Below are 13,724 nucleotides of genomic sequence, written 5' to 3' on the forward strand. Positions count from 1 at the left end.
TTCCTGTGTTTCCTTCAGGAGGAGACGCCACTGTTTCTTGCAGCCAGAGAAGGGAGCTTTGAGGCGGCTCAAGTTCTCCTCGACCACTACTCCAACCGTGACATCACAGATCACCTGGATCGGTTGCCCCGCGATACAGCTCAAGAGCGTATGCATCATGATATAGTGCGCCTGCTGGACCAGTACAATTTGGTTCACAGTCCACACAATGGGCCTAACCACATGGGTGGAGGAGGAAACTCCTCCGTCATGTGCGGGGCCAACGGATCAGGCTTCATCGGCATGCGCCCCGGGCCGCAGGGGAAGAAAAGCAGGAGGGGTGGAGGTGGAACCAAGGTGGGAGGAGTTGGCGGGGGAGCTAAAGAGCTGAAAGACATGAAGGCAAAGAGAAGAAAGAAGCCTGCTGGAGGAGATGGGCCAGGTGTCAGCGCTGGAGTGGGAGGAGGAAGTGTAGGAGGTACAGGAGCAGGGAGCGCAAATGGCGTAAAGGCAGCAGGAGGACTTCCAGAGAGCTCTGTCACCATGTCACCTGTTGACTCTCTGGAATCGCCACACTCGTACACCGGCGACGTGTCCGGCGCCGTCTCAACCACGGCAAACTCCCCTCCTATCCTGAGCAGCCCGACCTCCAGACCTATGCTGCCCCCCGTCAGCCACATGCTGGGACAGCAGCAGAGCTGGGTGGGCATGACCAAGCACGGCTACAGCAGCCACATGTTCGGCCTCGTACCGCACCAGATGGGGGGATCTCACCCTGGCATGGGACAGCACCACAGCCAGGGCCCGATGCTGACTCCCATGAACGTCACCATGAGCAGAGAGCAGCTACCGCCCATCGTCACGTTCCAGATGATGGCCCCTGGAGGAGGTCAGGCCATGCTGAAGCAGCCTCAGCCGGGGCAGGTACAGGTCACGCAGTCCCAGGGGCAGAACCAGAATCAGGGTCACTCCCAGCAGGGTCCTGGCCACCTCCACTGCTCCCAAAGTATGATGTACCAGATGCCTGAGCAGATGAGCATGACGCACGGGCTCCCCCACACCCTGCAGCACCCCCACACCGTCAGCCACGGAGGCCACGGGGGGATCGAGGGCCAGTCTCGGCCGCTGCCCTCCTATCCACCCATGCAGAGCCCTGTGGATAAGTACCCGACCCCGCCCTCCCAGCACAGTTACACCACCGCTGGCTCAGAGGGCACCACCCCCGGCCACTCTGCCCATCCACCCAGTGAGCACCCGTATCTCACCCCTTCGCCCGAGTCCCCGGACCCTTGGTCGTCCTCTTCACCACACTCCAACTCGGACTGGTCAGACGTCACCACCAGCCCCACCCCTCTGGGGAACCCCCACCATGCACTGCCGTCTTCACACCACACACACATTCCGGAGCAGGTGCAGCTGCAGCCGCAGTCGCAACAGATGCAGCAGGCCTCTCAACAGCCTCAGCTCGGAAACATGCAGGTGTTTGCGTAGGATGGCCAGAGGAAAGCATAGACAGACTGACTTTGGGGTTCTGTGTAGTTAAATGACAACACATAGTAACTCATACAGTGCTTTTCTCACTTATCTTGTCAACTCTCTTTGTTCTTCATTATAATAATTGATCACCTCCCCTTTTATGTTTTCTTCTCCTCTTTGCACTTAAGAAAACTGTGTATAGTTTCTAAAAACTGTCATTGAGTATTATCAGCTAGAAAGCAAAAGTTCTCAATACCAAAAAAGCATAGGGTCTGTCTCGAGCTAAAATCAGTTTTCCATGTAGTGCCTTCAATCCTCTGCTCTCTGTTGGCTGAGTCGAGACTTTTCTTTTCGGCCTTTGGCACCCAAACACAAACTGTTTATTGAGGGATCATCGAGGAACTGCCGACCAGATGGCAGCCGGCTGGTGTTGCATCAGACTGTTGACATGGACACTGGGACGGAGCCGAGGACGCTCTGCAGTGATATTGTCTGTTTTGGAGAATTTTGTTCTGCTATTTTCTGTCTTTATGTTTTTGTGTTTAATGTGATAAGCCTGCCAATACTAACTCCTCGTCGAAAAAAAACATTCACTCTACTTTTTTTCAATATGATGGGTCACATTCAGTTGATGCTTTAAGTAAGCATAACTACCTAGTTGTTGCCTTATTGTTTTTTTTACTCATGCATTTGTTTTATGCGTTAAAGTGGGAATTTTATAAAATGCTGTTGCATGACTAGAAAGACAAACATCAAGATTAATTACAGATTATATAGAATGCCTCTTGTTACTAAATGGCTCTGCACTTGTACCAGGGTTAGGGTTAAATGTATTTACTGCATTGATTGTATTTACTGCAGTTTATAGATGTTAGCGTTTCCCATCAAACATGATCATGCAGCGAGAGCACAGTGCATCGCCCATGTGTTTGGGTTAGTTACTGTTACAGAGGTACAAGAGTTGATTTGAAAACTAAATCAGTTGTTTTAGATGCAGTTTTGATCTTGTCTTGCCACAGACGGTGCCACTATTAATATTCATGTGTTGTTGAGGGATTCATTCAGAAGCTTGACAAACTTTATGCAAATACATACATTAGTTTAGTATGTTTTATGTTGAAATGTACATAGACTTACAGCACATTATGCTTGTTGTTACTGAGCTCCATTTGGCAAAGACATGTTGACTTTTTTCTGTTTTTTATATGAATTCTGTTCGCACTTCTTGAATGATTCTGAATGTTACAGAGGTGCATGTTTTTACCTTTTAAACCGCCTCTTTTTTTAAACGTTACTTCTTCCAAAATCATTTAACCAGTTTTGCCTTTTGCTTAACTACAATCAGTGTAATCTGTGCACCTTTTTTTTAATTGTCATGATTCATAAACCAAGTCTGGAGGTGAGTGAGGTGTAATAAAGTATTTTTTTTTTTTTTTGTCTTCCTCTTAAAGTTGATGTTGATCATAGCTTTGTGTAACTGCTCTGTAAACACAGACAATCAAACTTCAAAAAGGAACATCAGCGTCTCTAAGACCAAATTCATATTTTCAGCCAAAAAATTTACATCACATCCACTTTTTTCGTCAGTTGTCGCCCTCGTTTCAGTTCATGCTGTGATGTATTTAAGACTCTTGTTGAGTTGGACACACAGCACACTCGCACCGGATACCAAGACATTTTGTTTTGGTTTGAATTATTACTGCCTGTGTCTGTGTGAACAAACCAAATCATTCATGTTACATCAATGTACCCTGTATCATCTTCTCTGTTCTTCATGCTGTCCCTGCAGTTTCACAAAACACAAGTATAGCACATCGAGGCGTCAGTCAGCATTTTTATCAAGAATCGAGCATATCACTTCCCGTTCATAATCAAGGCCATGTGTCGATGTTCTGTATATAAAATGTTTTTTTTTATTGTACTTTCCTCTGTTAACCAAATAGCCTATAATATACATGTCATATGAAGTAGTTGTCACCATGTTTGTATAAGATAGAACTAAAACAGATGATAAAATAAGTTGTCTGTTGCAAAAAAAACCAAATGATCAACCAAATGTGCTTACTAAAATAAAGCCCAGATCTTCAGAGACATTTGCACTTATGTCTTTTTTTGTGTTTTTTGCCAACAGGTTCAGACAGTGTTTGAAATAGTTTTATAATGGTTTCACATTGAATTAAAGTGTGACACAGATGAATATAGAATCCAAACAGACGTTGGTGCTTCAGAGACATTTTAAAAAAAGTATAATTAAAAAGTTCAGCAACTTGATTGCATCAGTGGATTTTACTGTGTATCCTCGGAGTACACTTTGTACAGGTTACTGGTAAATAACAGTTAATTATGATTCACCTTTCAGGTCTGACGTGTTTGGGTTGCTTTTTCAGCCTCGCCCACTCAGCACCAATAATGTCATACACATCTTTCTACAATGTAATGTTAATATATTGATACTACTAAAAAAAGGGTTAGAAAAAAAGGGTTAAACATTACTACAGTGGTGTATAGAAACGCTACCCTGCAGAAACACACCATCTTTCAGTGTTGTCAGTAAGTTACTTGTACGGAGATGCTTTGTTCTACTGGACCTACCATAAAAAAAATAATCTGGTGTGCCTTTGTCCATAAATATGTAATTATTAACAGTCCCTTTGTTATTCCACTGTTAGTTCTGCAAAGGAAATACCTTGAAATCACCAGTTCACACTTCATTTCCCAGCTTAAAACCAAAAATGAGTGGTGCAGTTCGTTGCCAGTCCAGCAGGAGACGCTGATTCACACAGGAAGCTATGACTCAAACACGAGGAAGAAACCTGTACACGGAAGTCATCCTGAATTTAGTTTTTTTTTTTTACATGCTTGAGATTGGTCTCGTTCAGCAGACTTTGCTGGTATAATTTGCTCCCTCCTGTGACGGTAAGTGAAACGGTAAGCGATGGGGCAGTCGGTGTGGAGACCGTGCTGAGATGATGAGCAGCTATCGGCGGACTGTAGATCTCCACTGCGGGTCAATGGACGCTAGGACTTGAAGTGCTGCTGTTTTGACAGCTGGGTTGAGCCTCCAGTACCTGGTCTGTCTGCATGACAGAGAGCTGCTGAGGACAGAGCAGTCCTCAGGCGGATATCTACGTGGTGGAGTTTGAAGCGACAGACAGGTGAGAGCCCTCCTCTCTTCTCACAGTGAGTAAAAACCTTCTTTTTGTTTATCAAAGTCTCCTCATTGTGGTTCCCTCCTGACTATTACACTGCTTGCAATGTGTATTTATATCGCCATTTTCCATGTTACCAGCCTACCAGCCTACCACCGACCATGGCCTCCTCACCCCGGCTGAAGTATCTCTCCCTGGCCGTGCTGGTGTTCCAGACCACCTCCCTGGTGCTCACTATGCGGTACTCCCGCACCCTGCAGGCCGAGGGCCCGCGGTACCTGGCCTCCTCAGCTGTGGTGGTGGCCGAGGTGATGAAGATCCTCGCCTGTGTGCTACTCGTCCTCAAAGAGCACAGTGAGTGCACACGGATTCATTCTGAGCTCGATAAAATGTCAGAAAATGGTGAACAATTGCCATCACACATTCACAGTGGAGCCCCAGGTGATGTTTTCTTATTGCTTGTGTTGTTCAACAGTCCAGTGCCCTGAAAGTGATTTATTTCATTATATTATACATGTAGAACAGCAGCAAAACCTTGTTTCCACAGTAAGTATGAAAAATAATTACATATATAAAGGAATTTAAATATAAAGACATGTTTTGATTATATAGTTCATTGAACATATAATAATAAGTTCTCTTCAGTGTTTTCTAAATATAAGCAGCTGCTGAGGAACTTTTGTCTAAATTAAATACATAAATTAAGAATAAATCAAAGTGGTGTCAGTGTTTATTACAGGATCAAAGTATTGAGGCTCATTATTGAATAACTGCCTGTCAATATATAATATATATTATATATATCATATATATATATATGATATATATAATATACTGTAGCTGGGGAAGCTCCCCCTCACTCTCTTGATGCTGATCTGGTTTGTCAGGTTCCTCCCGTCTTACTGAAACTATTAAGAAACTGGGAGCATTTGTTCAGGGGGTGTCTCTCCTCCCGCCCGATGCAAATAGGAGGTTTATTCAGTTCAGTGTGAAACCTGCTCAAGAACCTGTGCTGGTGTAACAACAACAAACAATTCAGGTTATATTTTACAAAGTTAGGAGATAAAACAGTAAACCGGCTTCCTGAAACACCCCAATATATATATATATATATATATATATACACACACACACACACACACACACACACACACACACACACTAATGTACAGTGCTTTACACTGTAGCGTATTTAACAATCAAACATGATTTATGGTTCTAGTTTTAGCTGTTCTGTTTATTTTTTTGTATTTCAGTTAGTCTATGTAGTTATAGACCTCAGTAAAGACACTGCAGACAGCAAAAGTTTCTTATCGACCACACCTGACAGATTCACTGTAACATCCAGTTGAGGTTTCTATTCATGGTCTAACTCGTTGGTTTTCATTCCCAAGACTACAGCATGCGAGCTCTGAACAGCATCCTGCGGCAGGAAATTGCCTACAAACCCATAGAAACGCTGAAGCTGGCGATCCCCTCGGGGATCTACACGCTGCAGAACAACCTGCTGTACGTCGCTTTGTCCAACCTGGATGCTGCCACCTACCAGGTACGGCGGAGGGCAGGTTGTGTGGATGTGCCTGACTCTCAGTGTGACTCACACAGGAGCTGATGATTTAGCAGTCAGCACCTTCTTGTTCATGGATTATTTTTTTCCCCACTTTGTCTCCATCAGGTGACATACCAGCTGAAGATCCTGACCACGGCTCTGTTCTCAGTGTCCATGCTGGGCCGCAGGCTGGGCGTCTACCAGTGGCTGTCACTGCTGATCCTGATGGCGGGAGTGGCTCTCGTGCAGGTCCAGTACAGCTTCATGTCTTTACTGCTTGTGGAAATGTAAAATCACACTGTTCAACATCTCTAGAAATATAAAACATGCTCTCTGTTGCTCCTCTTTAAGAAACTATTTTCATTCATTCATTCAGGGGTTTCTGTTCTTTAACTTACATCTCTCCGACTGCCTGATGCACAAAGCAAGTTTACTTAAATATCTATAAAAACTGGTTTTGAACCTGTCTCAGGTTTTATTCAACAAAGTTCTGAGATAAAACAGTAAACCTGCTTCTTGAAACAGACCCCCAGGTGACATTGCCGGAGCTTATGGCTTCAGAAGATATTTTTCTTCTTTTTGTTTTCTCTTTTTTTGTTTCACGAATAATCAGAGTAAAGGTCTCCGTTCGTGGATTGTATGAAGTGTGGCAGGTTCCCTTCAGGATCATGAGCAGCTCTGGTGTTGTTCTTTATTGTTAACTGGAGACGGGATGAGACGCAGGATAACAAATCTCTGCTGGGGCTAAAAACATAAGAACCTATGATAATAACTGCGGTTGAAATGATTAGTCAATGAATCGATTAGTCTGACAGAAAAAAATCGATAATTGATTTATCATTTTGATAATTTTTCAAGCTAATTAATCGTATTTCTTTATAAAACATTTTCTAGTTCTCACCTCTCAAATGTGAGCACATGCTGGTAACGTGTTACTAACATTGCAAAGACACTTGAGGCTTCACCTTCTGGGAAGTTGTGGTGGGCATTTATTATTATTATTATTATTATTTGACATTTTATCAACCGACAATTAATGATTGATTGATTGATTGATTGATTGATTGATGGATATAACAATTAATATCATGAAGACCAGATGAATCAGCTGAAGATAGGAGCAGCTGAGGATAGACAGGAAAATTGGGAGACAGAAAGTGATGACATGCAGCAAAGGCCCGCAGGTTGGAATCGAACATGGGCCACTGCGGTAAGAACTCTGCCTTTGTACTAACAGGGTGTCCCAAATAATCCTAAGTTGAAGGTCTTATAATAACCTCACATCTTTTTAATAGTTCATGAAAAAGAGTGTTCAAGGTTGTTAAAGCAGACAATTGTTTGGTAATAGCTACTAACAAAACAGGATAAAGATTGTTGGGGTCCTTTCTACTCACTGTTTTCTTTAAAAAAGGAGATATTGGAGGTTATTCAAATGTCTGGAATTAGGCTGTTTTTCTAACATCCAGTCAAAATAAAAAAAATCCTGTATAAACATCTAAAAACCAAAAAAAAAATTCTCAGATTTAAACCTTTTTGTCCAGCGTTCTGTGTTGTTTTCCAACAACTTCACATTTTTACAATATCTGCGTCACTCTTTTAATTTTGTAACACTTTCCACTAGTTTTTCAGATGTTTTTTTTTCAGAGCAGAATTGTTTGAATAGAGGATGTTCTCACTAGTCTCAGGGACACGATCTGCTCAGTAAATCCTGTGGTTGTATATTCTGATACAACAGAGAGCGGCAGTAAACCAATAATTCATTCGTCTCCGCGCTTTCAGCTGTTTCCAGAGTCTGCTAGTGGAACTTTTCTCTCTGACTGCTGAGTGTGGGGAAGGAAACCAGGAAAGATTTGTGGGGAATCTTTGATCTAATTCATCACATGCTGGAGCTAAAATAGGCTCATGTAATGAAATCACAGCCAACAGTTGGACTAGGTACTAGTCCAAAGTTTGGTAATTCAAAGTGTGGCCAGTTCTGTAGGTTGTCACTTTGTCCAATTAAGCATTTACTCAGCTGTGTATTGGAAATGTGCCTATTTTTGTTTTGTTTTAACTATTGTGTGATCTCTAATTTCTTCTGGTGGTCAGATAAAGTAAAGAAACTCTTCATCTCAGTGGGAGTTCTTCGGTTATATAAAGGTTAAATAAATAAAACAAAATAATGAGGCGTCAACTGGAACATTGAATAAATATTGGCTGCCAGTGGTTATGAGGGATGTGCTGATGATGATGAAGTGTTGTCTGTTGTGATATCACCTCCTCCTCCTCCTCCTTTTCCTCCTTGGCAAAACAAAGGAAAATGCCAGTCAGGTAGTATTACACTGGATTTGATCTTAATGCCGCCTCTCAGACAGAAGCACAATGGATGTAAAGATACACATTCATAAATCTGCAGGATCAGACAGGTAGGAACATTTACTCCTCCCAGGCTGTTTGCGGGCAGGAATGTGCCGGTGGTTTATCCATAACACCTCCCGGAGACTCAAATAACAGATCATCATGATATTAACACACAGCTATAGCACCTATTCTGTTTGCAAACACACACAAACAAGCTAAAAAGCCAGCATGACTCCGCTAAGGAATAATTGGCCTGTTTTGCGTTAATGCAGCATTTTCACTCTTCGTTTTCAAGGTTTATGCTGTTAGTTCGCACTCAGCGGGGTTTGTTTTGGCGAAGGTGTAGAGGTGGAAGGCAAACAGTATCTTGTTCCGAAGGTTGATAACTTATTGGAATAATCTTTACTTAAGAACGAGTCCCATTCGTTCTGATATGTTGTGTTTTTTTTTTTGTCCAAAGAAAAAGTGCAGCAGCTACAATACTTTTCTCACTTATCATCATTTTTTAGTTTTTTGTGCATTAACACCCATTTTCCTGCTTACTGCAGCACATAACGCAGGAACTCATACTCTGCAGCATTTTTTGTTTGTTTTTTACAACTTGGCAAAGTTGAGAAGATGTCGTTGTGTGAATTGCAGGTACCCAGCATCAGATTCAGAGAGATTTGAGTGTGATTGTTGAACATTACTAAGATACTTGTAGAGTTTTAATTGGCATATGGATTCATTGGATGTGTGGTGGCAGTTGATTTGAACAACGCGTAGTGGTGCAAAAAATGAGGTGTGCTCATGCGGCACGTCTGCCGGCAGCCTTGTCAGTGTGGCTGCTGTGGAACGATGTTAGTGCTCTTGTGAGCTTTGGGAAGGTGGAGAAAAAGTTTGGAGCCCTGTATTATAACTTTGATGCCCCCTGCTGTAAATATATGGCTGAATTTCCTATCAAATAGAACAAAACTGTACATTGCTTTTCTTGGTTTTGATATCTGCATTATATATATATCGGCATTGAACACTGAAAATCCCATATTGGTCGATAACTAGTCGTCATTACACTATGGGTTGACATCTGAAAACGCATCATGCAGTTAAATGATCTCTGCAAACAGCTAGAAAGTGGACCTTGAATTAAGATTTTTAGTAGTTTTTTGTCAAACTACTGTTTCCAAGGTCAAGAATGAACTCTCAAGCTCTGTATTTATTCTAATCCGAGTGTTCCTCTTGTGTTTGCAGTGGCCCTCTGAGTCCTCCACAGTGGCCCCCGAGAAGGAGGCCCTCTCCGCAGGCTCCCAGTTTGTCGGCGTGACGGCGGTTCTGGTGGCGTGCTGCTCCAGTGGGTTCGCTGGTGTCTACTTTGAGAAGATCCTAAAGGAGAGCAAACAGAGCGTCTGGGTCCGCAACATCCAGCTAGGTCAGTATTCATCGGCCGGTCGAGTTAATCAACTTTCCAGTCGGTCTCGAACAGTGTAACGGCTATTCTTACACATACAATGCAATTCAATACACTGAAAAGTAATATTAAAGTTGAATTCTATCAATGCACATCTATCAACAGAGGGATAATGTGTGAGGTGTTGTTGAAAACAGATTGAAACAGGCACTACATCCATGTTTCTGAAGCGTGTGTGTGTGTGCGTGCGTGCGTGCGTGCGTACGTGCATGCATGTGTGCGCTCGCGTGTGTGTGCACAGTTTCCTTTCTTCCCTGCGCAAAGAGCCAGCTGGGCTTTTTACCTCCGATATGTTTCTGTTAAGATAAATGTTCCTGTCAAGTTTATTTTTACCACGGAGCGTGTGAGGCATGTGTTGAGTCTCCTGCGATTCCTGGTGTGAGCTTGGAGCTTTTTCACCTGCATTAAATGTCGGAGCCTAGATCTGCTGCAAGAGCAGGGAAGAAAATGCTGTGTTCATTTATTTTGTTGTTGTTGTTGTTGTTGTTGTTGTTGTTAGTCGTTCTAAAAGAAATCCAAGAAAATGTAAAATGAAGGAAATTAGAAATGAATGCTGAAACAAATAGTAGATTAATCAAGAATTGTAATAATCAAGTGACATTTCTCTTGTTTATATGATTGTAAAGTGAATATTTTTGGGCTCATCTGATAAATGTTGGCTCTTGAAAGATGTAATGGTCACTTTTTAACAATTACAATAAGTGGAAACATAATTGACACATTAACTGAAAATGTATGCAAATTCCTGTGGCAAGTTATTAAAGGAATAGTTCGATATTTTGGGGAACACACTTATTTTCCTTCCTGCCGAACATTGGATGAGAAGATTGATACCACTCTCATGTTTGTGCGCTAAATATGAAGCTGGAGCCCGGAGTGGGTTAGCACTAGTTTAGCTTATTAGTGTAAAGACTGGAAACAGCTAGCTCTGTCCAAAGTAAGGATGTAATAATACACTTTTTTTTTTAACAAAATGAGATTGAAGACAAATTCTGGCTATTGAATATACTAAAATTATGACTGAAAGGATGATGAATTTTTCCTCTCACTGATTTGAATCTTCACATATATTGTTACATTCCTAGCCCAATGGTAACAAAATCCAACTTCCAGCAACTCTCAAACTCACCAATTTACTTTTTTTTTTTTTTTTTTTTCCCTCTTGTCTTGCACTTTATGAAGTAATGCTGGATTCATAAAGTGCAACATTTTTACTGGAGGGACACGTCTTCACCTCAGTTTGAATTTGTTTCTTCCGTTGACTTTATATGAAATCTTGTGTCTGCTGTAGTCGGTGTGCCATCTGAGTTTCTCTCTAACTGCATTGGAACAGTTCAGCATTATTGTGATCAGACTTCAGATCATTTACCTCTGGGTGTGTTTCCAGGGATGTTTGGCCTGGTGTTTGGCCTCTTTGGGATGCTGGTCTACGACGGAGAGCGGGTGAGGGAGTCGGGAATGTTCCAGGGATACAACAGAGTCACCTGGACGGTCGTGGCGCTGCAGGTAAGACTCACTCCGCTACCTGTGATTCAATATGTGTGTTTTCCCACCAAAACTGTCATGTATTGTGTCAAATTATCAAGCCTCTGGGGTAACAGACTCTTCATTTCGTGGATCAGACTCCCTGTCGGCCCGTACAGGTCATGCCTTCGTCCATCTGTGTCCATGTGTTTGTTGTTTCTCCAGGCGCTGGGTGGTCTGGTCATAGCAGCGGTCATCAAGTATGCAGACAACATCCTCAAGGGCTTTGCTACATCGGTCTCCATCATCCTGTCAACTCTTATATCGTACTTCTGGCTAGAGGACTTCGTCCCCACTGGGTAGAGGCAACAGTCACTACCTCTCCCTCTGTCTCTCTTTTTTTAATCCTTGTTTTTCTTTCTCGCAATCACAATTTCTCGAGCTGACGTTGTTGTCTGCTGTCGTCCACAGCGTGTTCTTCATGGGGGCCGTTTTGGTCATCGTGGCCACTTTCCTGTACGGCTACGAAGGCAAGCCATCCCCCAACCCCAGCAGTGCGTAGGACACTCATGGCTGACACTACAGCAGCAGTAGGAGGTCCTGTTAAAGCATCAAGACCTGGAGGGGAACGGAGGACAGAGAGCTAGAGGAAAAGAAGGGGAAAGGTTTTTATCATATATTGTGATGACAAAAAAGGAAGCGACAGAGCAGAGGAAAAGGAAGAGAGGAGGTAAGGTATGTAACAACAAGCAAGCACAACGCTGCAATGGGTCTCACACACCAAAAGTGCCTCAGCTGAGAAGGGCAACCAGTGAGAAAAGAAGACTGCGGTAAAACAGGATTGTATGTTTTAATTTTTTTTATAATTACCGCTGTAGAGATAATCCTGGCTGCCACACCTCCACATCTGGAGGGATATTCTCGACAGGACCGACTGATTGTGTTCAATAAGAACCTGTTTGACTTATAGTCACTGTTACTGCCACATCAATCACACATATACAGTAAACGATTAAAGAGGCAGACACATTTTTTTAGATGTAATGCAACAAGCTTTTTCTCCTCAGAGTTGAAGTATTTAAGACTCATTCTTGTTCCACTTTGAGTTCTGAAAGCACATTTTTTAAATGAGCCCTCCCAGCCGCTGTTTACTCTAAAGCTGTGTACAATGCCACAAACTAACAGTCAACAGTCAAGGTTAGCCTTGGGGCCAGGGTTGGTTGGGGTTCAGTCCTGCAGCGAAGGTGGGATTTGTACACAGTGTAAGAGGCCTGTCTGCCTGGGAGGCACAACTCGGGGCAAAAGGCTCAACAATGCAATACACTAAGAGCCTTTAGCCCATGGTAGTTGAAGTGACCATAACTAGTATTGTTTCCTTAATTGTGGCTCTCATGTTGCATTTTGTCCGGCTATTTTTGGAAACATGTTTTTGTTGCCAGGCAACATATAGTCGCCGGGGCGTCTTTGATAACGTATACAGCGCGTCTCAGCGACAGAACTGTGTTACTGTATGACTCTGTGTGGTGGAGTTTGATGTTTGACAATAATCTGGGTCTACGAGTAATATGCTACAGGAATAAACAAATCTGACACTTCAGAAATGCTGTTCTGGGCTGTAACAGGGGTTATTATTTGAAGTGAAAAGGACTGTTTGATTATGTGGTAAAGATTATTTCTGTACAACTTGAAATTATGTTATCCATGGGTGTAAATAGTATCACCATTTAAACTGTAATCTATGAATCAAAATGAATTGTCTGTTTAATTTATTCATTTATTAATTAGGCGTTTACGTGACTTCTCGAAGCCACTGATTATAAACATTGAGCTCTTTATGTCCTGTGCTTATGTAACAATATATTCTGTTGATTTTGTGGCAAAGTAATCAAACATTACTGAATGTGGCCCAGGCAAGTCTGAACTTACTGAGTTGTTAATAATCATTACGTCAGACATCTGTGAGGCATCATTTACACAGAAAGTAACCTTGGATTGTATGATTTTACTGGTGTTTTTCTTCTTTTTTTTGGGATAAAGCGGGTATGATTAATAACTTTATTATTTTAATTGCCAATATGTGAATCTTTTATAAAAGAAAAATGTTTCCTTTAACTTTTCTGAACATGTTATTGTGTTGAATTCATTGTGTATCTCCTCCCAGATGTTTATTCACACTAAAACGCACACATTTATATATTGAACTTCAACAAAATCCAATCAAAAGGCATGTGGACTTTTGCTTAAAAGACCTACAACAATGTACGCAATGTGCTGCAGCCGCACAATATTCTTTACACTCCATCACAAAGCCATCTTAGCA

General features: G+C 42.3%; 2 protein-coding genes across 4 annotated transcripts in view; both read left to right on the top strand.

The window, feature by feature from the left end:
* The window catches only part of notch2 (notch receptor 2), a 41,961-nt gene extending 38,415 nt beyond the window's left edge, over nt 1-3,546 (top strand). For both annotated transcript variants that reach the window (XM_051378016.1, XM_051378017.1), the window contains exon 35: nt 19-3,546. In XM_051378016.1, the coding sequence (XP_051233976.1) occupies nt 19-1,470 (1,452 nt within the window). In that variant the 3' untranslated portion in view covers nt 1,471-3,546. The remainder of the gene's footprint in view (nt 1-18) is intronic.
* A 691-nt stretch (nt 3,547-4,237) lies between these two features.
* slc35a3a (solute carrier family 35 member A3a) lies at nt 4,238-13,516 on the top strand. Of its 2 annotated transcripts, none has more exons than XM_051378054.1 (8): nt 4,238-4,635; nt 4,745-4,958; nt 5,999-6,153; nt 6,280-6,402; nt 9,724-9,901; nt 11,328-11,446; nt 11,630-11,763; nt 11,876-13,516. In XM_051378054.1, the coding sequence occupies exons 2-8, from the start codon at nt 4,766-4,768 to the stop codon at nt 11,964-11,966; spliced, it is 993 nt and encodes a 330-aa protein (XP_051234014.1). In that variant the 5' UTR covers nt 4,238-4,635; nt 4,745-4,765; the 3' UTR covers nt 11,967-13,516. The 2 variants fall into 2 exon arrangements, with proteins under 2 accessions (XP_051234014.1, XP_051234013.1); XM_051378053.1 differs by having other exon boundaries at nt 4,241-4,610.
* Nucleotides 13,517-13,724: the final 208 nt, after the last annotated feature.

Source organism: Dicentrarchus labrax, unplaced genomic scaffold (genome assembly GCF_905237075.1).
Source record: "Dicentrarchus labrax unplaced genomic scaffold, dlabrax2021, whole genome shotgun sequence".
Classification (NCBI taxonomy): Eukaryota; Metazoa; Chordata; class Actinopteri; family Moronidae; genus Dicentrarchus; species Dicentrarchus labrax.